General features: G+C 46.3%; 1 protein-coding gene and 1 non-coding gene across 2 annotated transcripts; both read left to right on the top strand.

Annotated features, from left to right (window-relative positions):
• Nucleotides 1-49: 49 nt before the first annotated feature.
• On the top strand, nt 50-27,847 carry Ppp1r7 (protein phosphatase 1 regulatory subunit 7). The gene is made up of 10 exons (XM_052750344.1): nt 50-234; nt 2,797-2,925; nt 6,956-7,011; nt 7,617-7,682; nt 8,168-8,298; nt 9,124-9,286; nt 11,499-11,615; nt 14,436-14,540; nt 18,178-18,264; nt 26,433-27,847. The coding sequence occupies exons 1-10, from the start codon at nt 183-185 to the stop codon at nt 26,607-26,609; spliced, it is 1,083 nt and encodes a 360-aa protein (XP_052606304.1). The 5' UTR covers nt 50-182; the 3' UTR covers nt 26,610-27,847.
• On the top strand, nt 24,167-24,270 carry LOC128118075 (U6 spliceosomal RNA). The gene has a single exon (XR_008220998.1). It is a non-coding gene; the product is annotated as a U6 spliceosomal RNA (small nuclear RNA).

The following is a 27,847-nucleotide window of genomic DNA, read 5'->3' as shown; positions in this document are numbered from 1 at the left end:
CCTAGCTCAGGTGGAGCCGGCGGGCCTGCGGGAAACTACAACTCCCATGAAGCACTGCGTCCACGCAAGCGTGTCGGCTCGCGCTTCTATGCTCGGTCCCATTGGCTGGCTGGCAGAGCCGGGAGTCCTGATTGGCCCATGGCCTGAGGCGACAGATTCCGGAAAGGGGAAGAGCAGCCAATATGGCGGCGGAGCGCAGCGCGGGGCAGCAACAGTCGCAGGAGATGATGGAGGGTGAGCGGCCCCTGCGGGCGACCGGGGAGCGGAGAGCTGGGGGCTGGGCGGGCACGGCCTCTTGCCGGATCAGAGCTCGGACTCCAGCCTCTGGCCACAGCCACGGATCTCTGACAGCTGCCAACCGGGCTGGACGGGGCGGGGGAGGCTCGGAGCCCGGGAGCCCCGGCCCGAGGGCGGCAGCGGCCAGGAAGGACCAGAGCCCCGGGAACAACGTGGCGCGAGGCGGCCCAGGGAAGGGGGACGGACGTGGAAGCCGCGACTGTGGGAACCTAGTCTTTAAGCTCCGACATTGAGAGGCGAGGGGGCGGGGGACTGTCAGCTCATTGGGAAACTGAGGTTTCAGGCGTGGGGACCTGCAAAGTCCACAGTTTATTCACGCGGCATGGATGGAAAAGCGTCTGCTCTGGAAGCGAATGGGTTGTGGCAGAGCGATGGGTAACAAGGAGGTTCGGAGATTGAGTTTAGGAGGCGGTGTCTTGTTTTCTAGACGTTCAGAGTCTTGAAAGAACTAATTTCAGCTTTCTTCCTTTTTTAAGACACTGTTGGATTGTGTCATCATATACATATATAAATATATACATTACATATGTGCATGTTTTTGTACACAGTTGTGTAGATACACAGTCGTTACATGTGTGCACATGTGTGTTATAGGTATATACATAGGTGTATGCATATATATGTATGCATACACACACACTCGTATACCCATTGTAGCATCAGGCGAATCTGAACCCTTAAATGCCTTTTAAAGACTCCTCTATTTTGGTGAGTGTTACTTCTGGAAAAGCAGTCACGCAGTCACTTTTCTGAGAAGAGTGCTAGGGAAGAGGGCTGCAGAGCAAGGAACGGGTGTGGAAGAAAAGTCCAGTGTGTTTGAGAATGGTGATGCTGCCCTGAGTTGGGCCTTGAAGGATCACTAGATGTCATCCAGACTGGGGACAGATGGAGAGGACCAATACCATTCCGGAGAAAGGCAACCCAGTCGAAAGCAAAGGAGTATGGAAAAAGAGTTTGACCTAAATTAAGTCATATGAGATGGGGGTTGGGACAGCCAGCAAGGCTTCCCAGAAAAGGTCTTGGAGAGCCTTTAAGGGAGTCATGCTGGGCTTTTGTTTTGTTTTATTTTACCTTTGAATCTTTTCTAAGCAAGGAAATGCTTCTTCCTATCCCCTCCCTCCCTCCTGCAGTACCTTCCTCCCCCTTCTTCCTCCGTTTCTCAGTAAAGGGCAAATACAAAAACCAGGCTTTTCTCTCCTCTACTCCCACACATGTCATTACCAGCTGACACTTAGATTTCTAGAGCCCCGTGTCTTCCCCCCGCCTCCCCCCCAGCAGGAAGGGGGGTTGTGGCTTTGGTTTGTTTTTAAGATAGGGTCTCACTGTGTAGCTTTGGCTGGCCTGGAGCTTGCTGTGTAGACCAGGCTGACCTAGAACTCATAGAGCTCCACCCAGGTCAGTCTGCCAAAGTGCTGGAATTTAAGTAATGGGCCACCATGCTCATTGAGCTCCATGATTTGTCCCCTTGTCTATCACAGCCAGTACCTCAACTCAAACCCTCCTCCTTTGGATAGATTTTATTGCCTTTTGTTAGCCTGTCACTGTCCAGGCTCCAGAACCTCTGGTGCCCTGAGGATGGAGGCACAGGTTGCACTGACTGTCCCTTCTGTCCTCTGGCTCCTCCTGGGGGGGGGTGCAGAGACTATAACACAGCACCCAGTTTCCCTAATCCTGGATCACAGACTGTCCTGTGCCTCTTGGTAACTCATACATTCCCCATGTCATACACATGAGCCACTCATGTGCCCTTTCTCATTTGATCCTGACCAGGGTGGGGTGGGGGGCTTGTTACTAACTCTCCTACAGATGTGAATGTTACGGTTAAGAAAGGAAGATCATTTGCCAAAGCCACATTTCATTGTTGCTTTCTTCATAACTCAAAACCTGTTTATTTACTCCAAAAAGCTTTGCATTGATAACACTCTGTCCTGTGATCTTTTAACATCAGCAGTTTACCTGGGGCGTTTGGCACTTCGGACACATTCTCATTTTCATCGGCTGTCCTCCCTGCCCACAGTCTGATTTTAGCTAGTCTTGCTTTCTTTCAGAATGGGGGCCTGTAAATTGAATCGGTTTTTCTTGGCCACATGGCTAGTGGGACATCAATGAAGGTGTGTGGCAGAAGGTTCACTGTGGTCCCCTCTTGTGGTAGACATCAGGTGGACAATGTGAGGGCCACCTGGAAGGTACCTCACTGTGTGGTGCCATTAGTGTTCCTGATTGCAGATGGTCCAGAGGCTTTTGGAACACTTGGCAGTTCCTTACAAGTTCTTAGAGGGGAAGGACAGCATGTTAATTGTGCCCATGTGGCCTCCTGGTTCTTGTCTCTATATCTTAAATAGTGCTGGGGCATAGAAGACATTCAAGTGTTCATATAAACTGAATTCAGCTATTTCAGAAAGAAGTCTTGCTGACTTAAAACTTGTGCTAATCTGTTCTGTGTTCCTCACATTGTCACATGAAGTGGATGTGAATTCTCACTGATATGTATGGGTTCAGTTGACAGGCGGGTTGAATCTGAAGAATCCGGCGATGAGGAAGGGAAGAAGCATGTCGGTGGCATCGTGACAGACCTCAGCGAGCAGAGCCTGAAGGACGGAGTAGAACGGGGGGCGGAGGACCCAGAAGGTACCGGGCATAGTTCACCATGAACTCAACATAGGGGGAGTGTGCTGTTGAAGATTGCTGCTTCTTTGCACATGGTGTCTCCTCGTGGGAGGAGGTGTGTTCTTCAGAGGTCCTCAGTAGAGTGGGCAGCTGGGCAGGCTGGCAGAGGGCAGCCTGCTCCCTGGGGTGCTGCCTCAGCAACTACCTATAATGATTTACATTTATGGGTACAGTAGATCCATTTCTGCTGAAGGGACAGAACTACTACTGGTGATATTGGCACTAATGTGTTACCTAGAGCAGAGTCAGAAAATGATTTTTAATACTTTACTCAGAAAACAAAATTAGAAAAGAGCATGGTGGTTTACTGCTATGCTTCTGTATCCTGCCACAGTGATGAAAAAATCATTTCTGATCCAACCTCAACATTTCTTTTTTGAGACAGGCTCTTCTCACTCTGTAGCCCTGGTTGGTCTTGAAACTACTATGTAGACCAGGCTGGCCTCAAACTCAGAGATCTGCCTGCCTCTGCCTCCGCCTCCCGAATGCTGGGATTAAGAGTGTGTGATACTATGCCCACATCCACCTCGACATTTATATAGGCCTGAGAATCATCTGTCACAAGCACAGATGTTAGGACAATCACTCCATTTGGAACTGAACAGCTTCCTATGGTGGTTTTATACCCTCCTTGGTAATGGCCTATGCTTCTGTGTTTGCTCTGAAAATCAGTTTACGTGGAAAAGAATGACAGAAAACATAACCACACGAAAATGTCCCAGCTGAATTGTTGGGCAGGGAAGGCAAATTTCAAGTAGTATGTATCTTAAAATACAATTTTTAGTTAAAAAGCATGAGAATTTAGTTTTACTTGTTTAAAAAGAAAACACATTAGCATTGCTGAGGATCTCTTTTAGCAGCAGGCTTGAGAGGAAACTGCCTCTTACGTTTTCCAGATTTGTGTGGATTTTTCAGGTATTCATAATTATGCATTACCTTTATAAAAATAAATTTGTAAAAACATAGCTACTTTTAAAAATAGCATTGTGCACTGTGTGCCAGCAAAGATGATTCGTAGCTATGGTAACCAAATTTTAAGGCAAAAGGAGATTACCACAGAAGTACCCACCACAGTTAGTTTGGAACTTCAGAGCTGATATTCTGGAGGTGATGTGGGTGGATAGAGCAAATAGGCGCTGTTATCATCATTCGATTTGATCATGGGAGGACTGAGATCTGTGCCACTGAAACATTAGGCTACCTGGAAGACTTGGAACTTAGAGCAGCATGGTCCTGGGCTTCGTTTCCTGGCTAGCTGTGTTACTTGGATGGGTCACTCACTGTAAGAGAACTCTAATGTGTGATAGGTGAGGAAAATAAAAAAGTCTCATGCCAGCCAGAGATCTCTACTGCAAGGCAGGCCAGTTGGGCTGAAGCCCAGCCTACTGAAGTCCATGCTCTTACCTCCAGATGACTAGAAAGAACATATAGTAATTCTCTGGGAGCATGTATTTCTACTCCTTAAAAAAACTGAAACTGCTCATAGTTATCTAAATTTCAGCAAAACACATTCAAACATGACAGTTATTACCTTTCTATTTTTCCTAACTTGTATATGTATATATATGTACATGTTCATGTTTGTGAAGTGTATATGTGTTCAGGTATGTATGTATGCATGTAGATGCCAGAAGACAGACTCAGGTGTTGCTCCTCAGTTTACTGTTTCTGAGGCAGGTCTCTTACTGGCCTGGAAATTCCACTTAGGCTCAGCTTCTCAGGTGATGGGATTACAAGTACACCACCATGCTCAGCGTTTTTATGTGGGTTCCGGAGATCTAACTCGGTCCTGTGCTTGCACAGACACTTCACTAACTAAGCCGTCTCCCAAACCACCTCTCCTTTTTGTCTTCAGTACTAGGGATTGAGCCCAGGGCTTCCTCACACTTGCTGTGCAAGACTCTGCAGCTGAGCTATGTCCCTAGACCCCTAAGCCATGCTGGATGCTGTGGTAGACAGGAAACTGGCTGTGCAGCACATATCCTGAGAAGCCTAGGATAGCCCCAGTTCCACCTTCTGGCCCAGTGCTGCGGCCAGTCATGCCTGCTTTCAGTCGCACAGTGTCTGGCTTGGACACCAGTGGCCTGGCTATTTGCCTTAGTTCTAGTGCCTTCCTGTCACAACTTCCTGAGCTTATAGACAGTGAATTACTGCTGTCTTTTGAGGAGAAGGGGACTCGTACTGTTTTCTTGTTTGTCTGGTTCCATTTATTTAATACAGATTGGTTCGTATACTATAAATTCTAGGTAAACACCAGAAAACAACATATTTTAGTTGGGTACTGTTGATTGCTGTAGAAAAGCATCATGGAAAGTCAGTGAAGTGAATTCAGCCATGTAGGGCCAGTTCTTCTTTGTTAAGCTGGCCCCCTGCCACACGCTTCTCTAAGGCCTCCAGTGAGGAAATGGGCTGACCAGCACAGAGTCTGCTAATGTTTGGAGGAGCCAGACGTGGGCTGAGGTCAAGAGTGTGTAAGCTGGCTCCACTGTAAGGTGCAAGTACATGTGTGTCCGAAGGAAAAGAAAAGGAAAAGGGGCCTAGGCAAAAAACAATAGTAAGTGATAAGAAGTCAAAGGAAATAGAGGGGAGAAAGAGAGTATTCTGGGACAGAAGAGTTTAGACTCAAAGAGGCACTAAAAAAAAGCAGTCTTTCCTACAGAAACTTTCCTACAGAAAGTTTCAAAATAAAAAGTATCTTAAGAACTGGGCAGTGGTGGCACACCCTTTTAATCCCAGCACTCGGGAGGCAGAGGCAGGCGGATCTCTGTGAGTTCGAGGCCATCCTGGGCTACAGAGTGAGTCCCAGGAAGGGTGCAAAGCTGCACAGAGAAACCCTGTCTCAAAAAACCAAAAAAAAAAAAAATTCAAGGCTAAGGGCTGGAGCTTAGTTGTTAAGAACACTGGCTATTCTTCCAGAGGACGTGAATTCAGTTCCCAGCACCCACATGTCAGCTCACAACCTCCTTGTAACTCTAGTTCCAGGAGACCTTCTACTGGCCTTTCAAGTGGGGGACAGGCATACAATGTAGACAAAACACCCATGCACATAAAATAAACATTTAAGAAAGTTCAAGGCCAGCTTGAGCTACAGAGTGAAACCCTGTCTAAAAGAAAATGGGTGGGGTGGGGATCCAGTCAAAATAGGTAGCTTTATTTGGATGCCAATTAGTACAAACTAAGGGAAAAATTATAAGACTGCTGGGAAAAGTGGGTGACACTTTGGTGGTGGGGGAAATGCTATTAATCTCAAGGGTTTGGGGATGTGTGTACATGTATTTGCATTTCTGTGTGTCTTAGTTCTTTCAATATCATACTTAATCAGGTTCTGATGAAGGCTCTCCACTGCAGCAGGAAGCAGTTTATATCTGGCTCTCTAGGGTGGATAGTCTCATGACATCCAAATGGGCTTCTCTGCTGGAATTAGTTCACCAGGCTTCCAATTGAGAAGTATGCTTAAATTATTCACTGAAGCTCTTTGATCCTGTCTGTTGAGCTCTGCTTCATTTTGTTTCCCTCTCTGTCAGGGAAGCATCTGTAGATGCTGGGCTACTTTCCAAAGCAGTAAAAGGCACATCCCAGAACATGTACTAGGCCCAGCATGAGCTGTATTCAAGTGGCCCAATTTATTGCCACAAATAGAGGGGGAAGAATACATGGGTGGATAGGCTTCTGGCAACACAAACTCCAGGGATTCCAAGGGGACAGCCATGGTGGGGACATGCTTCCCAGCAATGACTAGGCTTCACTGAGTTCACCAAGACGCAGGCAGCTGTTTTCCTCCTTCCCACCAAGAGCTTCAAGCCGCCTTTGGCTTCTTGGGAAGTTGGAGGCACAGATAGACTTTTGGAGGCCTTGCTATCACCTTCTCATTTTTAGTGTCCCCCGGAAAAAAACTTCTACAACCCTAGGGCAGAGTAGCAGCTCTTTACTAAAACCTGTGGCCACTGATTCTTATTAACAGAATTGTTCCTTTTTGTTTGTTTGTTTTTAGAGGAACATGAGCTGGCAGTGGATATGGAAACCATCAGCCTGGACCGAGATGCAGAGGTAATGCTGCCTGCCTGACTCAGCCTCAGGGGGCCTGGTTACAGATGACCCTAACCATCAGCTTATCTTTTATAAGGGTGACAGATCAGTGACTAGAAAGATCACCCAAGCCTCTTTTGATTGGTTTGGTGGTCTGTATTTTTACTATTTTTAATACCAGCAGTTGAAATCTATTTCTCTTTAGGCAGTAAGAACTGTGTGACAAATGAAATGCTTTTGATTCGAGTTAGACAAGTCCAGTAGTCATGCTGTTGATGGTAGGGTCCTCCCAACTCCCAATTTTGGAAAAATTGTGTGTGTGTGTGTGTGTGTGTGTGTGTGTGTGTGTGTGTGTGTATGTGTATGTGTCTATGTCCATCCATGTCCATGTGTGTGTTCAGCCAGTCGCTAGGGAATTGAATTCAGACAACCACTACTGGGTCAGTTATACATAAAACTAACATAAATCACAACTAAACTGAAGACTATCGACCTGCCAATCACAAGTGGATCTGCTTAGCACCACAGCCTCTCCCTTACCTCCCCATCTGGCATTCTCCTAAGCAGCTTCTGGCCAGGTCTCCAGTAACTCCGATGGATCTGAGCAAGATTCCTCTATATTTCAGGATGTTGATCTGAATCACTATCGCATTGGAAAGATTGAAGGCTTTGAGGTGCTGAAGAAAGTGAAGGTGAGAGGGATCTGTCCTTGCACACAAGGTGACTTGGTAACATTTACCTGGAGAATATACATAATCCTTATTCTTTTCCTGTGGGTGGCACTGGCCTATATTCTGTCTCTATTCTGATGGGATAGGTGTTTTCCTGTAGCTGAGGAGCTCCAGGCTGTCTGGGTTCTGATGGTACCTTGGTGAGCACTTGCAGTCTCCTGTCCTAGCTCACTGCAGTGAAGTTTACTTCTGAAAATGGAGCCCAGTAAAGGTCCCTCCAACTGTGAGAACTTGACTTACACTCCAACCCTAGTGAGTGCCTCCCTCCCCAAAAAGGTGTACTCAGTATGGCTTCCCTTTGGGGCTACACTTGTCCTCAAGTAAAGGAGGCTAACTCCAGCTTCCTACTCTCACTCACCTGCCCCTTGATGATCAGCATAAAACAGCCCCTGGAGGGTAGCCCTATGTTCTCCTTTGCTGATGCTGATCCTCTTCCTACCCTCCAGTCACTGTGCCTCCGTCAAAACTTAATTAAATGCATTGAGAACCTGGAGGAACTGCAGAGTCTTCGAGAACTGGATCTCTATGATAATCAGATCAAGAAGATTGAGAATCTGGAGGCGCTGACAGAATTGGAGTGAGTAGAGAGACCAGAGGAGATGGGATGGGTTGGGTGTCCAGGTTCCCTAGAACCTACCCACTGCCTGGCTGTAGTCCTGGAGGGCTGCCCTGTGCTAGAGCTCTAAGAGGAGGCAACAGCCTCATATGTGCCATTAGCGTTGAAGGCTGGAACTAGGCTTCTGGCTGGGTTCCATTCAATAATGATGTCAGAATTGGGAAGATAGGAGCTTTAATCCATAATCGCCTCTTTTAAAAACAAAAGTGTCAGCCACATTTTGGACTAAAGGGATCAGCCTTACTTGGCTGTAGCCTTATCTGGACTTCATTCCTTTGTTGGTGCTGGCCTTTTTTTTTTTTTGAGAAAGAGAGTATGTGTCAGATGTAGCCCAGGCTAAGCTGAATTCTCTGTAACTGAGGATGATCTTGAATCTTGAGCCTCATGCCTTCACCCCTCCAGTACTGGCCTTACAGACATGTGCCACCATGCCCATCTGTTTTGATTTTTATTTGCTTCAGTTTTAATCCAACACCGCCCAGGTTGAACATGGTATTAGGGTCTGCCATGGACATGGGCATAAATGAAACCTGGTTTCTACTGTAAGAGTAGAACCCTTAGGAGACAGTGTTGGTAGCCTACAGGTTGCCTTTACTGCCCTCCAGGTACCAGACAACTTCATGGTCCCATAGGTCAGCTCCAGTGTGAGCCAGTCGGTGAGCGGTGGGGCCGTGGTCAGATCCCACCTCCTAGTGACTGCAGATCCTGGAGGCAGATATCCTTCCAAGTGGAATTCTGATTCTATACAGTCTGTGATCTTTCAAGAAATATTTTGCTTCTTTCCAGGATTCTGGATATTTCTTTTAATCTGCTGAGGAACATTGAAGGGATTGACAAACTGACGCAGCTGAAAAAACTCTTCTTGGTCAACAATAAGATCAATAAAATTGAGAACATAAGTACCTTACATCAACTGCAGATGCTGGAGCTGGGCTCGAACCGCATCCGGGTAAGTATAGGTGGATCTGCAGTGGTATGCATAGGGTATGTGCTCGGCTGAGGCTTTCTTATGTTCTTATTGTTTGGAGGACACAGGGAAATAGTTCAGGAAAACTGCTACCTGGAAGCCAGTATTTTTTTTTATTCATCTATTTATTTTACATCCCAGCCACGGTCTCCCCACATCTTCCCCTCCCAGTCCCTTTTTCCCATTCCCCAACCCTGCCCCCCCATCCCCTCCTCTTCCAACCCATCCAGGAAAGGGCAGGTCTCCTATGAGTGTCAATAAAACATGGTGTATCAAGCTGCAGTAAGACTAAGCACCTCCCCATGTGTTAAGGCTGGGCAAGGTGACCCAGTATGAGGAGTAGGTCCAAAAAACCAGTAAAAGAGTAGGAGACAGCCCCTGTTCCTGCTGTTAGGAGTCCCATAAGAGAACCAAGCTACACAACTGTAACATATATGCAGAGTGCCTAGGTCAGTCTCATACAGGCTCCCTGGTTGTCAGTTCAGTCTAGTCTCTGTGAGCCGCTATAAGCTCAGGTTAGTTGATTATGTGAGCCTTGGAAGCCAGTATTAATTAATAAGAACTGTGCTCACACCAACTGGTCTAGTCTGGTATCTGTATCATGGTCCTGTGCCAAGCTAGTTCCAGCTGTGCATCATAAGATAAGCCAACTTAAGCTTTCCTTTAAACCTGTTCATAGTGGTTTTCTTCCCAAGCCTAGGAGGGTGGTTACTTGCAGTGATCTGTCATGTGATAAGCAAGTATCTTGCTGCTAAAATGCCCCAAAACGTTGGGCTGGCCCTTCATCTCCTAAATATGTCCGTTGGCAGGATTTGGTTTGCTGTTCAAGATCCATTTGACCTTGAAAACATGGGTCAGAATGAAAATGAGATGCCTTTAAAAAAAAAAAGATACAGTGTTCCACAGAAACTAAACTAAGTAGTCTTTTATTTTTTTATTATTTATTTATGTTTGTTTGTTTATTTTGGTTTTTTGAGACAGGGTTTCTCTGTGTAGCTTTGGGCCTGTCCTGGATCTCGCTCTGTAGACCAGGCTGGCCTTGAACTCTCAGAGAACCGCCTGGCTCTGCCTCCTGAGTACTGGGATTAAAGGTGTGCACCACCACCACCTGGCTTCTAAACTAAGTCTTTTGAGATAGGGTCTTATAGCCCAGACTGGCCTGGAACTCACAGAGATCTCTCAGTACTGGGATTAAAGGCATATACTACCATACCCAGCAATATCAAGTTTTTACCAGTTGACTCATAACTACTGGGAAAAGTGCCTTATGTCTGACAGACGGGAACCTCAGAGGGTCATGTAGGTTCTGAGATTGGAAGAGGGTCTGCCAGACAGAGGAGGGTGGCTTCCCCATGGGCACACATGAGGACTTTGTCAGTCATAAGATTATATGAGCCTTATTTTGACATCCTGTGTCATTGTGCTGCGCATGTCCTCACTCTTCTTCCTTAGTGGCTGAGGCAGGTATTAACATGCCTGTGTCTGCCACCCCATGTTTGAAGCACCCCCCATTTGGTGTTAGGAAGTACTGTACCACGCTTTGTGGCCTGCGCTTACGGGTTCTTCAAGAGCCATAGGGTACAAAGCTAGGGCTAAGTAGATGTGACTGCAGCAAGAAAAAGCAAAGGAAGAGGAATGGGATGCCATGGGGCATCCCTCGTGGGCTTCTGAGAGCAAGTTCCCAGCATCCTCATTTATGTAGAGGCCGAGGCTCGTGGGGATGCATAATCTCAAAAGCTGTGTACAATGAAGTGCCACATTGGGCCAGAGAAATCAGCTAGCGTATGAGTTTTCAAATATTCCCAGAGCTCTGAAACTATGAGAGTTGGCTGGGTGGTGGTGGTGGTGGTGGTATACGCCTTGGGAGACAGAGGCAGGCAAATCTGAACTGGAGGCCAGCCTGGTCTACAGAGTGAATTCCAGGACAGCCAGGGCTTTGCAAAGAAACTCTTGTCTCAAGAAACCAGAGAGTTGGGGGCGGGGCGGGGGGGGGGGGGGGGGGGGGTATGAGGATTGGGAGTGAGCCCAGGAATCAGAGTCTTTAACCCCCATAGTTTTCCTCCTTTTCTACAATGTGTATTCAAAGCATAGTTTGTTGGAAATTTCCTAGAGTCCCAACATCACAGAGCTGAAGTCTTAGATTGCTTTGTCTTATGGTCTAGATTCTTTACTTGATGTTTCATCTGTTTGACAGGCAATTGAAAATATCGACACATTAACCAACCTGGAGAGTTTGTTTCTGGGGAAAAACAAAATTACAAAACTTCAAAACCTGGATGCACTTACGAACCTAACAGTCCTCAGTATGCAGGTACTGGACCTCTCCAGCTCCCAGCTTCTCATTCCCACAGGGCCAGACCCAGCAGCACACCCAACCTGTTTTATTCCCATAGTATGTCCTTGATCAGCACTGTTTCACAATCAGTAGATGATGAAAACATTAGAACCCACAGATTATACATGTGCATATATTCTAAACAAAAATTCCATTCTTTTTATATAATTTATTTTTACTTTTAAGGATTTCAGTTTGGGGAGCTGGAAAGATGGTTAAGAGCACCAGTTACTCCTCCAGAGGATCCAGGTTTGATTCCCAGCACCGACATGACATGGCAGCTCACAGCTGTCTGCAACTCTTCCCGCAAAACCTGACACATTTCTTCTGGCCTCCTCGGGCACCAGTCACATACGTGATAGTGCACAGACAGACATACATTCAAGCAAAACACCCACACATATAAATTTATTTTCATTTTTAAAAGATAGAATTGCATTCCTTGGACTGGAGAGATGGTTCAGAAGTTAAGAGCACTGGCTGCTCTTCCAGATAATCCAGGTTCACTTCCTAGCACTCACATGGCAGCTCACAGATATCCATAACTCTAGTCCCAGGGAATCCAACACCCTCTTGTGGCCTCTGAGGGCACCAGGCAAGCATGTGATGTGCAGACATACAAGCAGGCGAACATTTATACACATAAAATAATAATGAAAGAATTTCATTTCCTTTCCTTGTTGGCAGTTGAACAATAGGTGGGTGGACTCTACGCCATCTTCAGAAGGGAGAGTTCACTCCAGTCCTTTCGAGTGTCTGTTCAGTGGTACAGAGAAGGCAGACCCTGTGGGACCATGGGGTTGGGGGCATTTCTGTTCAGCACTAGTGTATGCAGAGACTCATGTTTTTTGTTTTTTGTTTTTCAATTAAGACAGTCTCACTATTAGCTCTTGCTAGCCTGGAACTCACTGTAAACCAGGCTGATCTCAAACTCACAGGAGATCCAACTGTCTCTGCCTCCTGCGTACTGGGATTAAAGGTGTGCACCACTATGCCTGACTCATGTGGACATTTTTGTTGTTGTTTTTTGAGGTTTTGTGTTTGCTTGGGGGTGGGGTGGTTGGCAGCAAATTAGTAGATTCAGACCTTGAAGAGTTAAAGGGTGTGCCTGGGGTGCCTGGTTTGGCAGGTCTGACCTGACAGCCAGTCATGGCACAGGAACCTCTTAGACTACGTAAAACAAGTGCCTTGCAGACTGCTTCGAAGAGAAGTTTTTGAACTGTAATTGAGTTGCAAGATACTCTAAAAGAAGTGCAAGTCGATTTGTTGTAAAACAAAAATGTTAGGATAGGAGAAATGGCTCAGTGAGTAAAGGAGCTTGTTGCCAAGCCTGAAGACCTGAGTTCAATTCCCCAGGTCCCATATAATGGAGAGAACGGACTTCCTGCAAGTTGTCTGATGTCCGCAGGTATACCCACATATACATACTAAATAATTCTTTTTTTTTTAAACATGATACCTTGAGGGCTGGAGAGATCAATGCCCACATGGCAGCTCCAACACCCTCTTCTGTCCTCAGCACCAGGCATGCACATGGTACATACACAGACATACATGCAGATAGAACACCCATACACAAAAAATAAAAAACGTTTTCATTGATACTTTTGACATTTTTAAATTGTTAAATTAATTCAGTGGTTCAGCAAGATGGCAGAGCAGATAGAAGCTCCTGCCACCCAAACTGACCACCGGAGTTCAACCCCTAGTACCCACATGATGGAAGGAGCAATCTGACTCCTACAAGTTGGCCCCTAACCTCCAAGTACCCTTCATTCCATGGGCATGTGCACATACACACTCAGGACAAATCTATTTTTTAATTACTTCAAGTAAACCTTCAGATACATCTAAAAAAAAAGTGAGATTTTCATATAAAAACCCCAAACTCCCATGCGTGATATTCAACCTAGTACAACAGACCCAAAACGTTACCTGCCTTCTCTCAAGTCCCATTTAAGAACATTTTTTAAATGTTTTGTTTTATTGTTTGTTTGTTTTGGTTTTTCCAGACAGGGTTTCTCTGTGTAGCCCTGGCTGTCCTGGAGCTCACTCTGTAGACCAGGCTGGCCTTGAACTCACAGAGATCAGCCTGCCTCTGCCTCGGAAGTGCTGGAATTAAAAGCGTGCACCACCACCCATCGACTATATTGTTTTTTATTTTGTGTGAGTGGATGTTTTGCCTGCATGTATCTCAGTGTACCACATGTATTCCTGCTGCTCTTGGAAGAAAAAAGCATCAGATACCCCAGAACTGGAGGTACAGATGATTGTGAGCAGCCATGTGGGTTCTGGGAATGGAACCTAGGTCTTCTGGAAGACTAGCCAATGCTCTTAACCACCGAACCATTTCTCTACACACCCAACCCCCATTTCTAAAGCCACTGTATTTCTCACCTTCTGTGTAGCTGACAGCTCTTTTTCTTATCTTTTAATATTTTCCCGTGTGTGGTATGAATATGTGTGTATTCATGCACCTTTATGTGTATGCTTGTGGAGACCCCAGATTAAAGTTGAGAATCACCCTTGATCACTCTTCACCTTATTCATAGAGTGAGTCTCTTAGTCAAACCCAGAGCTTATTGATATAGTTAGTTTTGCTGGCCAGCTTGCTCTAGGGATCCCCTGTCTCTGGGCTTCCAAGGCTGGAATCGCAGGCAAGCCACCACACTCACCTGGCATTTATGTGGGTTCTAGAAGTCCAAACTCAGGTCCTCAAGCTTGAATGGAAGATGTTTTAACCACTGAACCATCTCCTCAGCCCCAAGACTGATACTTTTTAATTCTCTTCTGCAGAGCAACCGGCTAACAAAGATTGAGGGTCTGCAGAGCTTGGTGAACCTGCGTGAACTATACCTCAGCCATAATGGTATCGAGGTTATCGAGGGCCTGGAGAACAACGTAAGAGCCCATTGGTCTGTCTGAGGGAGATAAAGGGAGGTGGAGAGGGAGGGGCGGGTGCTAGTACCCACTGCCCTCCAGGCCTGACCTCGGGTGGACATGCTACCTACAGGATGTGAGCTAAGGACCCTCTACCCCAGTGAACCAAAGGGCCAGCATGTCACATGACTGCCTGTGAGTTTTCAACACAGGTATCACAGACAGACACCCTCCTAGGGTAGCTCACTGCACATCTGCCATGTCCTGTAGGCCTTTGAGTGATTTGAAAACTCCTTACCTGTCTCTCCCCCCCACCCTCATTACACAGATAACTAACACAAGTATCAGCTCTATCCTTCCCAGTTCTCCCTCTGACCACTGAACTTCCTGCCCTGCCTCAGCCTGTAAAGGCTACAGGGTAAGCCCAGCTCACCTGCTTAGAAGGAAGAGTGTGGCTCTTGCTCCCCTGGCCCCTCTCCTGGAGTCCAGAGTGCTGAAGGTCTCCTCCCCACTGCCTTTCACCAGCCTGTCCACTCCTCCCATACTTACAAGTTGCCTTTGGCCCCACCTGTTTTTCTCCAAGCATGATTCAAGACAAATAAAATATTTTTTCTTGTTCAATTTTACTGGGGTTGTTTTGTTTTGTTTTGGGGGGAATGTTTTTGTTTATTTGGTTGGTTGGTTTTGTTAAATTGCCACCAAATGTAGCAAGATTAGGTCAGGTTTTTTGTTCTTGGAAACATCACTCTTCAAATCTCATCACAGGTTCCTTTGCCCTTTTGTGCCCCAGCCCAGGACCTGGTTACCATCAGTGAATTTCTGGAGGAAAACCAGTGTTTTAGTTCTGAGTTTTAGTTCATCACTTGTATAAGAATTTTCAGGAAAGCTAAAATTTGCCTATTCGAAGTTTAGTAGCCTTCCTCTAACTTTGCAATCAAATTAAGGATTTAGCTAGCATATGAAGCCAGGTGTGGTAGTACACACCTATAATCACAGCACTTGAATGGTGAAAGCAGGAGAATCAGAAGTTCAAGGCCAACCTTGACTACATCGTGAGTCTAGCCTAGGCAGCATGAGACCATCTCAAACACGCATATACGATGAAAACCAGCACGTGACCTTCTGTAGTATGGAATGGTAGTTCAAAGGGGAGATGGAGGCAGTAGCTGGACCGGGGGGACTTCAGAAAGCCTTGGGACTGGTGCACACACTGACAGAGTACCAGTACCCCTGCTCCTCACGGGTACCAGTCCTCATGGGAGACCAGCCCATATCTGCTTTGTAGTTCTCTTGTGGTGCAGGTCTGTCCTCAAACAGGAAAGAGGTATGAGTGTAGAGTCCTACCTAAGACATGTTGTACCTAAGTCTTGGTTAAATATCATATCATTCCTGGGCCTAAAACAAAACAGAAAAATACAGTCTTAACAGTAACCGTGTCATCGTAATGTTTACCATAGTCAAATATGACAGTCTTTCAGATTTTATTTCAACTCATGATAAAATATTTACCTAATGTTCTCCCAAGTTGTTTTATCTCTTGATCTGGAATTTCTTTTCTTTTTTTTTTTTTTTTTTTGTTTTTTTGTTTTTTTGTTTTTTCGAGACAGGGTTTCTCTGTGTAGCTTTGGTGCCTTTCCTGGAACTCACTTAGTAGACCAGGCTGGCCTCGAACTCACAGAGATCCGCCTGCCTCTGCCTCCTGAGTGCTGGGATTAAAGGCGTCAGCCACCAATGCCCGGCCAGGAATTATTTTCATGGTGGGACATGCATTGTCATTGCCCCACTTACCAGATGCTCTTTCTTCAATGTCCCAAGGCACCTGTCTGATGGATTTGGCTCTTCTGTGCCCTGAGCTTTTCCCTTCGTTAACCTAAAATGTTTGTTCTGGCCCTTGAACTGGGTGTTACTTTATCATGGGAAGCTATGGCCTGTGATGTGTATAAGCTGCCCACCCCACCCTGTTGTTTTTTTCTGTTTTCAGTTTAAAAATTCTTGCTTGCTTTTGAATGAGCGCTCAGATCCTCCTCACATACAAAGGGGCTTGAGTGTATAGCTGGATCTCAGGTCAGAAAGGTTCGGGAGGGTCCTGGTGGCCAGTGTCCACCACCAGCACTCTTCCCGCTGAGTCTTGGTACCTGGACTTGACAAGACCCAGATCTATAGTGGCTTTCAGACTACAACTGTTTTGCTAGTTTACAGTCTTGCACACAGTGTGAACACCACAGGGCCATGACAGAGTGCTGGGGAAGGTTTCCATTGGTGGCCTTGTCCTGTCCCAGCCTGCTGTGTCCTCAGCGTGGCACTATAGTCCCTTCCTGTGTACAGTTGTTCTATGGCTCTGTTGACTCTGAAGCCCCATGAATTGTTACTCAGTACTCTCATAGCTATGCACTTCTGGACTCGGTGCTTCTAGCATGTGTGCTGATGCTTGTACGATGCCTGCATGGGGTGTGGAGGAAGGTAGGGTGGTACTGTGGAACCTCCAAGGGACTGGGAAGCTACAGCTGTGACATTTTAAAATCAATAGCTACTGACTATGAAGGTTTTTTCCTTTTTAATTTCCATTAAAACTTAGAAAGATTTGGAATCGAGACACCAGGAATGCAGTAGAAAACAGAGACCATGAGTCTAAAATGCTAAGAGGTCTTTAGGGCAGAGGAGGGAAGGACTGTTACCAGATTTCCATCCAGCTGCAAGATTCACATGGAGTCTAGGAGAATGTCACAATGATTTGTTAAAACATACTGGCAAGCACTATAAGCTACAGTAGACTTAATTTTCACCATGAAATTGTTCTTCTCTTGAATCTTGAAGCTGTAAACTTGAAAATAATTACCCAAGTCAGGAAGCATCTGACATGCACTTATAGGGCACATCATAAAACACAATGCTGTGAGCCAAGTGGTGGTAGTGCATGCCTTTAATCCCAGCACTCGGGAGGCAAAGACAGGCAGGCAGATCTCTGTGAGTTCGAGGCCAGCCTGGTCTACAGAGCTAGCTGTTAAGACATCCAGGGCTACACAAAGAAAAAACCACAGTGCTGTATCCTGCAGATACTTGGTACCCACAGACACCATCCTCAGATGAAGTCCTAGCAGGCCCCAACATTAGCCCTTCAGAACCTAGGCCTTCCTGGCATTGCCCTAGGTAGCTTTGTCCAAGACAGGAAGGCATCTCTGTTACTCCTCCCACCTCCACTGTGTGTCTTATCCTCACCCAAACCTCAAGCTCCTCGGCCTCACTGAAGAGAGGTATTCCACTGTAGAGAAATTTGGCACTGTTGCCTCACGGTAAGCACTAAAGACATGCTGCAGTGATTGGCATTACTTCTTCAAAGCTCAGGGTCACTGCTCTTCCCAGACCACAAGAACAGGAGCAAGGGTCTCACTGGGGTCCTCTGTAGTTATGGGGCCTTCAGACTGATAAAGTTCAGGAACAGTGAGAGCTTCATGAGGGTTTGAGCAAAAACACTGACTCAGGTCCAGCTGGGGAAGCCATGGGAAGTGAGTAGGTGGTATCAGCCTCCGCTCTATCAAAGCTGACCCAAGGCAGGGAGGGTGGCTCACCTGAGCCTTCAGCTCAGTGCCACACTGTTGTACATGGTCGCATGCTGCTTTTGAACTTCAGTAATCCAGAAAAAAATATTTTCTTATTCTAGAACAAACTCACCATGTTGGACATTGCATCAAATAGGATAAAAAAGATTGAAAATATCAGCCATCTAACAGAACTGCAAGAATTCTGGGTAAGTTTTAAACTTAGTGGAATTGGTATCTGTCTCTTTGGCTCAATGGGTCCTGTTAAGTAAACATGTGAATGAATGCAAGTCCGCTAATCCTGGATGCCTTGATGTTCATTGTGCCGTGCATGTGTTCTGGGGATCGTGTTCAAGTTGTCAGCATGTGTTTATACCCACTGAGCCATCTCGCCACCCTACCTTCATTTTTTTAGTACACTATTATAGATACACAATTTTATTTATTTATTTATTTTGAGACAAGGTCTCTATGTAGCCCTGACTGTTCTTGGAACTCTGTGTGTAGACCAGGCTGACATCACAGAGATCCACCTGCCTATACCTCCCAAGTGCATGAGCCACTGTGCCCAGCTGAGCTTTTTTTTTGTTTTGTTTTTGTTTGTTTGTTGGTTTGTTTTTGTTTTTCCGGAGCTGAGGACCGAACCCAGGGCCTTGCGCTTGCTAGGCAAGCGCTCTACCACTGAGCTAAATCCCCAACCCTTTTTGTTTTGTTTTGGTTTTTTTGGTTTTTTGTTTTTTTGAGACAGGGTTTCTCTGTGTAGCTTTGCGCCTTTCTTGGATCTCGCTCTGTAGACCAGGCTGGCCTCGTACTCACAAAGATCCGCCTGCCTCTGCCTCCCGAGTGCTGGGATTAAAGGCATGCGCCACCACCGCCTGGCCCAGCTGAACTTTTTAAATATGTAAATTTATAGTTTTGTGAAATACAGAAAACAAAATTTTTTTCCCTCTAAAGTTTTTCCAGTCCCTCCCCATCCTTAGTTTCTTCTGAAACTGTAAGGATATGTGTGTTAGTCTTTGGTAATTAGATCATAGCACATCTGCTGCTCATCTACCCCGCCTGTCCTCAGGCTTTGCTCTGGCTGAGCCTCAGTTTCTGTGATTTCTGTTGCTGTCTTCCCTTCTGCAATACCTAGTCTGCTGTTAAGCTCATTAATTAGCTACTTCCATTTTTAGAGATTTGTGAATTTATTGGTGTTTATGCATCTTTATAGAACATGTGTATGTATGGATGCCTGTGCCTGTGTGTGGCAGGCACAGAAGGCATGTGTGTCTTCCTCTGTCATCCTCTGCCTGTTTGTTTGAAGCAGAGTTTCTCCCCGAACCTGGGTCTGGCATTCTCTCACTCAGCTAAGCAGGAAGCTAGAAAGCCCCAGTGATCCTGTCTTCACCTCCTTTGGAGCTGGGGTTACACACACATGCAGGGTGCCTGGCTTGTTACACAGAATCCAAACTGTGGTCTTCATTATGCAGCAAGCACTCCTAACTGCTGAGCCACCTCTCCAGCCCTAGGTATTTCTCTTGACGAGATAACTGACAAAGGCAACGTAAAAGAAAAAAGGATTTGGGCTGGAGAAATGGCTCAGAGGTTAAGAAAACCTTTTTTTTTTTTTTTTTAATGTATTTATTTATTTATTTTTGTCTCACAGTTTAAAAGGGCACAGTCTGTCATGGCAGAGTTCATGGTAGCAGGAGCATGCAGCTAGATTCTGGACCCTTCACATCAGGGAAGGCTGGGAAACATAGAGCAGGGGCTGATGATACTGCTTTTCACCTTTTTATTCAGTCCAGGATCCCAGCCCAAGGGATGATGCCACCCACATTCAGGGTATGGCTTCCCTCCTTGGTTAAACTTCTTTGGAAGTTCCCTCAGACATACTCAGACATCTCCTAGGTGAGTCTAAACCCAGTCATGCTGACAGTGAAGTTGATCACACCTATTCAGTGGATTTTTGTTCTGATTATATTTTCAGCTCTTTGAGAACGTGTTGCTACAGTTGTTTTTTTTTTAAGTTATGTATATCTATGTGTGTCTGAGTATGAATTGTGCACACATGAGGACCTGTGCCCATGGAGGCCATAAGATGGTATGGGATCCCTGGAGCTGGAGTTACAGGGGACTGTGAGCCACCTGATATGCTGCTGGGACCCAAGCTCAGACCCTCTACAAGAACAGCCTTGCTCTTAACCTCTGAGCTGCCTCTGCAGCCTGCACTGTTCTTTTTGGTTTCTCGTTAGATTCTTAGGTTTCTTTGTCATTTCTTCTTTGCATGGCTAGTAACTTCTTGTATGTTAGGTATTGTGAAACTAAAAGTTATAAACCTGGATTTGTGTTGTGTTTCTTCAAAATATATTGGGCTTTGTATCTAGCAAGAAGTGAAGTCCCTGCTGACCTTCAAGGCTTATTGCTAGCATGAACCTGCATGTTCTGTCCTCTTAGGCTAACCAGCTCTGTCCCTGCGTATGGCCTACCCCTCTATGGTCTCTATTGAGTGTCACAGAAGCCACAGACATGTCCTTGTTCCATGTGGGCCCTGGTAAATTCAGCCCATTCTCCCACTCTGTTTGTATCTGCCTTAGTTTTAGTCCAAGATACAAGGAGGGAGACACCACGGGATTTCTGGATTTTCTTTTTCTATGTAGCTCACTCTTACCTAGAAATTCTGACTGACATCATCTCTCCCCACCTACACATAATTCCACTTCACTTCAGTGCGGCTGCTGGTTTGTTTGGCTCCCTTCCTCACCTAATGGAAGGCGCCTCCTAACAGGCCAGCCAGGGTGACTGAGGCACTCGCCCGTTTGCCTCCCCTCTCGGGAATCCCTGTTCTGCACCGCCTGTTGTCCAGCCTGTGAAAGCAGCTATCCCCACCATGTCCTGCTCTCTTCGTTTATAACAAAAGCAAGTCTAGCAGCAGTTGCTCCAGGGTTGATTGGAGCTAAAGCTCATCTTATCTGTATGTCTCCCCACTAGTAAATGTAAAGGTCAGGAAGACCGAAGAACAAAGGTTTGTTTAGGACTTTTTAAATCTTCTTTTTAAAAACAAAACCTAAAAGTTACTATCTAAACCTTCTTAGTGTGGAATGGAATGGTGTTAAGCACATTCCTGGTTGTGTGGCCGTCACCACCACCCCTGTCTGACAAACCAGAACTGTCCTCTCCCTCTCCTCCCTGCTGGCTCCCACCGTTCTCTCTTCTGACTCTCACACAGTTTGTGACCTTTCGTCACTGCTGCTTCAACAGTGTGGTGTCGTCCAGGCTCTTCCTTGTCATAGCACAGTGAGACTGTCCCTGCTTTGAAGGCCGAGTGCTGTTCTGCTGTGTACATGTCGTTTCTTTTGTCTCACCAGCACTTAGAACAGTGCTTGATACAGACTCGGTGAATCCAGAAGAGGGAGTTAGGAAAGGAAGGGTTGTCATTTCAGTGAGGCTGACCGTGTTAATGTTCAAACTGTGAGAGGTAGCACTCTGCTGACAGAAACAGGAGAGGTGCTTATTGCTGGCAAATGCCCACACGATTCCTAACTTAATCCATCTTTTAAAAAACAATGAGAGAGGGGCTGGAGAGATGGCTCAGAGGTTGAGAGCACTGGCTGCTCTTCCAGAGGTCCTGAGTTCAATTCCCAGCACCCCCATGGTGGCTCACAGCCATCTACAGTGAGATCTGGTGCCCTCTTCTGGCCTGCAGGCATACATGCAGGCAGAACACTGTATACATAATAAATAAATAAATCTTTAAAAAAAAAATGAGAGAAAGCATTTTGTCTGTGAAGTCGGCAGATTTGTGCAATGTGATTACAGCCAGTAGTACAGCAACCCTTGTGCTTAGCACAAGTATTTGGAAGCATTCAGAACCTTAAACATACCCACACACTGAAGCATGGTAGTATCACATGCAGGATCCTAAGAAAATGATGAGACATACACATGAAGAAATAGTCATGTGTATTGTACAATTGAGACACCTCTGAGAAATACATCATTGGACACCTCGGTTATCTGAGCATCATAGAGTGTACATAGACAAAGACAGCTATGATGTCACTAAATAACACCTTGTGGGACCTTGACTAGATTGGACCCCGGGGACCAACACTGAGATACAGTCTTTTGTTGACCAAAATGTCATCAGGTGGCACATGATTTGTTTCCCATAGTAGTAAAAGCTTTGTTTCATTTCTTCATAATAAAAATATATGCTTATTATATTTATAAAAAGGTCGGGTTTAAAGAGGAAAAGAAAGCCCTTCTAGCATATATCCTTTCCATCTTATAGATACACTTTTTAGATATATTATTATATATGAAACCTAGGAACATTTCACATGATGCATGAGTATGATGGTCACCTGAAAGGCCAAGATTATTTTCTATAATTTATAAAACCTAAAAGTGACAAGAAAGCTACCCAGTAGAAAAATAGCAGGCAGATAAGCATGGGCAATGTACAGAACAGTTTGCCTCACTCCTGCTACTTGAAACGTTCCACGGTTACAGTCTGGATCTAGGAGGGATGGCACAGGTCCCTGGAGGGTCCAGTCCTGCCCCTTCCCCTTACCAGACTGGCAAGGCAGGCATCATGCTGACCAAAATCTAGAGCAGGAAGGAGAACCTGGTGCAGCAGACTGCTTGCTGCTGATACCTACTCTGACGACAGACATTGCCTACATGTCACCAGCAAATGAATGGATCAGTTGCTTCTCTTCTCTCAATGTGCCTGTGCTGGCCTCACCCCACTGGGCCTCTCAGGAGTGCTGTCCTATGTTTCCAGTCAGTGGTAAACAGCCTGATGGCACACTTGGCCAGTGACTTAGTGGTTGCTGACATAGGCTATGTAACCCACCCAGCACCCTGCACACTACCAGCTCCCAGACACCCCCCCTACACACACACACACACACACACACACACACACACACACGCACGCACGCACACAGCTACTCTCTTCTCTGCAGACATTCGTACTTAGTTCATGCTCTCCAACAACACTTCTGTCTGTCTACACCATTGGTGATACCAGTGTCCCTGTAGATGATCTCTCTAATGACCTAACATCTCAGTTTCTCCACCTCTTCCTCTTCATACCCTTTTCCATGAACTTCAGACACATTGGCCAGATGACATCCTGAGTCCCATCTTGGCCTCACTCCTTCCCCTGCTCACCCATTGTCCCCTCTCAGTTCTCCTTCACAGCCAGCCCTTGTCTAGCCTGGCAGCAGGGGTGGACCCTTACCCACTGAAGTTGAGCCAGACGGGGCAGCAGAGGGGGCTCATGATGGCAGGCTTGGACTTGCCCTATGAGTTGATGGCTTGTGGTGAGCAGACATCCATCTTCATGAGCCTGCTGAAATTAAGTACGCAGCCACCAGCATGGCCTGGCAGCCAACATCCAGGTATCCCTGTGGGCACTCTGCCCTTTATACACTGCTTTGAATTCCACTCTGCCAGTGGACACATTCCAGATTCAGCAACTTTCCATTCCAATCCTTTCCATTCCTCATCTTTCTCCCACCTCTCAGCAGCTATATTTGATTTCTGAGCGTTTCTGAAAATAGACAGCCAGCCACAGGCCTCCGTTCTCCTGTGTCCCTGAGTCTGTCTTGGTTGTCTGCTTCTTCCTCTTCTGTTCTGCACCCACAGGAGTGCCGCAGCGTTCAGTCTTCATTTTCCTCTCCTTGACAGCCCTGTCCAGTCTCACAGATTTAAATGTCACCACTCTGCTCAGGTTTCTCTTCCTAGCTCCAGTGTCTTCCCTGGATCTAGATGTCTACTCTTGTGTTGAGCCGTCACCCAAGTAAGACAAGTCCAAGCCTGAGCTCATGCCTTGTCCCTACAGTCCCTCTGTTTGACTCAGCCTCAGTGGACAGTGACTCTATCCTTCCAGATTCTCAGGCCAGAAGTCTTGGCATCCTCCTAAACCTCCTTTTTCCTGTGTACCAGATCCAGTCCAACATCTAAATACTTGCCCCTGCCTTCAAAATGCATCCAGAACCCCCATCTCTTCCCACCTCTGCTGCTGCCGCCTGGCCCAAACCACCAGCATCCTTTCCCTGTACTGTTCGATGGCCTTCTGCCCTGGAGCCCTGTGTCTACCCTCCAAATAAGATCCTTGTGTTTGCACTGGCTCCACACATACTAAATTTTGAACAATACAGAGATTGGCGTAGCTCTTGTGCAAGGATGACACAGAAGTTTATGAAGCATTCCATATTTTTATTGTGTATGAGCTAATAAAAAGACAGGACCTAGGAAAAAAGCATAAAGACCCTTCTAGAACAAATCCTGTATGGACTCCCAACCCATTTAGGAATCAAAGCATAATTTTTTTTTTTTTTTTTTTTTTTTTTTGGTTTTTCGAGACAGGGTTTCTCTGTGTAGCTTTGCGCCTTTCCTGGAACTCGCTTTGTAGACCAGGCTGGCCTCGAACTCACAGAGATCCGCCTGGCTCTGCCTCCCGAGTGCAAAGCATAATTCTTAAAAAGCTCCATGATCCTTTTAAGGGCTCTCACTGTTGTATTGCCCATCCCTTCCTTACCTTTCCCCACAAACATCATCACTCTGTCAAATCCCAGCATTCTTCAGGGCTTCACACAGGATAGAGCCTCATGAATCGTCAGTGCAAGAGAAGCAACACTCCCAGGACCTATGCGACCAGGTGCTTCAAACCCAAAGGAATGGTACCAGGCCAAGTCCTGTGGACAGTGGGGTCTTAGGACAAGTGCCTGAGAAGCTCTTACATGGAAATTAATCTGGTTCTTTTTTTTTTTTTTCCAAGACAGGCTTTCTCTGTGTAGCTTTGCACCTTTCCTGGAACTCACTCTGTAGCCCAGACTGGCTTCGAACTCACAGAGTTCCGCCTGGCTCTGGGATTAAAGGCATGTACCACTGCCCGGCTAATCTAGTTCTTGAAATGCCTCCCTCCACTGCATTCTCATGCAGTGGCCCTTCATCCAGGCTACAGGTTTCTACTTCCCTTCACATGTAGCCTGTCTCCCATGGTAGGCTCTCAGACTACAGAGGTCACTTCTTTAGGAGTGATGGCCTGGTTCTTTCTGCAGCTGCTTGCTGCAGACCATGCAACCTTGAGTATCTACAGACATGACTTCTGACATGGGCAGAGCAGGAGCTGCAGTCGGAGTCCTAAAGTTTGTTGCTAGACTTGGCTCCTCTGTTCAGGCTGTTGACATAGCAGCTTGCCCTGCCATTTAGTTTCTGTCTTCAAACCCATAAGTGCAGTAGACCACATCTAGCCTAGGTGACATGAGTAGCCAATTGTGCACACTTGTGAACAGCTATAGTTAGTGGTGGCATGTTGGTGCTAAGTCAGCCATGGTACTTACACCACAGAAGTAGCACACTCAACTAATTAATCATGGTTTTCCTCTGTCCTGTAGAACAAGCTATTTATTGGTTAAACTAGCATGCCATGGCCCACATCTAGGTGGCTACTTTGCTAAAGGTGTCCTTCCCAAGCTTCTGCCTCAGCACTTAGACTGGAAAATGGGTTTGGACAGTTTAACCTGATACTGTAGGTTCTTACACAAGGTAGCTCTGTTTCAAAAATTGATCCCACTATGAAGCCGCATGCATCTGTTGGACAATGTAGAAGTCAACCAGTTCAGTCTCATCTTGATGGCACATTTGAGAAGGGAGAGCACTCTCCTGCCAGGCTCAGCCCCCAGTCCACTGCAAGGTTCTGTGTTTGTCATCTGGTGCTGGCAGTGTTGGTCGGTCAGCCTCTGGTGGCCTTTGCATACAGGAGCAAGCAATGGAGACATCCTCAGAAATGTACCACAAAGGTGATCTAAGAGTCATGCTTGGAGTAGAGCAGCCCCTGGCCAGCTGCAATACAGTCAGCACAGCCTCAGCCTTGGCAGCAGTTGGGGAGAGCAAGTGTGTAGGAAGAGTAGCCAGCTTCAGACCTGCGTGAGGGCCAGGAGGTGTGCAGCCAGCGCTGCCTCAGCTCTTCTTAACAGACTTCGCTCATGTGTGAGCAGTACAGCTTTTCACAGTGCTGCTCAAGGCAGCCAGGAAGTACCAAGTGGTGATGGAAGGATCTGTGAGGGTTGGGATAAGGAGGACTATAGAGCAGTGGTTCTAACCTGTGGGTCACGACCCCTTTGGCAAACCTATGTCTCCAAAAATATTTACATTACAATTCATAACAGCAAAATTACAGTTATGGAGTAGCAATAAAAATAATTTAATGGCTGGGGGGTCACCACAACATGAACTGTATTAAAGGGTCGCAGCATTAGGAAGGTTGAGAGCCAGTGCTGTAGGGTGTTTTAATAACCCCTGTCTCATATTTGGAGGATCCCGGCACATAGAGGCCAGAGCTGATCTCTAAAGGCTTTTTTCTCATGTGTTCCTTCAGATGAATGACAATCTCCTGGAGAGCTGGAGTGACCTTGATGAGCTGAAGGGTGCCAGGAACCTGGAGACCGTGTACCTGGAACGCAACCCCCTGCAGAAGGACCCACAGTACCGGCGGAAGGTCATGCTGGCCCTACCCTCCGTACGGCAGATCGATGCCACGTTCGTCAGGTTCTGAGTCCTCTTGCTCCTCACCTGGTCCCTCTCCTCGAAAGAACTTCCCAGCCACGGTTTTTTAATCTACCTATTGCTCCTGAAGTCGTCACTATACCAACAGTCACAACCCAATGGCAATAATGAGGCACTGGTGGTAGCTGGCCTGTGATGCCACACACCATTTGGAGATGCCAACACTATTAAATCTTGCCACGCGGTCTTCCTGGTGAATTGGTGACGGTTATTGTAGCCATGGAGAGAATGCAGGACATGTTACAGCCATTTGTTCTTCCTGTCTGTCTATGCCCTTAGCCTGGCGGGCATTCTGGGCTTCCCCAGCAAGCCCTCAAATCAGTTTGCAAGGTTTAAGCAGTCATGACCCACAACAGCACATTTGATAGTCTTTCAGACCAATTTTGGAAAGAAAAAATTATATTTAAAAAAAAAAAATGAGTAAAAGGTGGTCCGATCTCAGATGCTGTAATCCTCAGAGCCTTGCCATCATGAGTGATGGCTGAGCACACTGGGCACTGTGTGACCTTGTTCCCAGCCTTCCCATCATGAGTGATGGCTGAGCACACTGGGCACTGTATGACCTTGTTCCCACTGGTAAAAGTTGAGATATGGAGAGCTTCACTCCATACCCCCAGCTCTGCTGAACCTAAGTGATTCTCAAAAACATATGAAACTAAGCTCTTGGCCACTAGTTACTAGTCAGGTGGCCTCCTATTCTCATCCATGATCCTCTGGCCTTATTTATATGAAATTTCTCTGAGCAAACCGCTAGGGCATGAATCTAATGCTGCAAGGGCATTGTCATCCCTTGGCACCTCAGATCTCCTCTTTCTCACAGTAAGGACTGAATATGGTCACCAAAGGCCCCTCAGCTTCCAGGATTCTCATTCTGCACTGTCAAAGATGGGGCCCCTAACTACCACATGCAGCAGTTAACTGTTCATAGCTAAGTCCGTTGACTCTATTTTATCTCTTCTTTTGTGCTCACACTTCATCTATTCAGAGGCCACATCTAATGGGAGGCGTCCCATTCCCATCATCACAGAAGGTTCTAGAGACAGCACTGATCTAGACTATGTTCAGTATCAGGGGACAGTGTGCCTTGAGCTGTTAAGCATGTGCTCAGGTGGCCAAGCTAACTGGTTGGCCAACTGCCTAGGAGTTTCCAATGTCAGAATGCTTACATGGGGTTTAACATCCATTTCCTGATTCTAATTCTCACCGAAATAAACTGTATGATCTGAA

Source organism: Peromyscus californicus, unplaced genomic scaffold, assembly GCF_007827085.1.
Source record: "Peromyscus californicus insignis strain IS unplaced genomic scaffold, ASM782708v3 Scaffold_21__1_contigs__length_65335640, whole genome shotgun sequence".
In the NCBI taxonomy this organism is placed as follows: Eukaryota; Metazoa; Chordata; class Mammalia; order Rodentia; family Cricetidae; genus Peromyscus; species Peromyscus californicus.
This window is presented reverse-complemented; position numbering and strand designations above follow the sequence as displayed.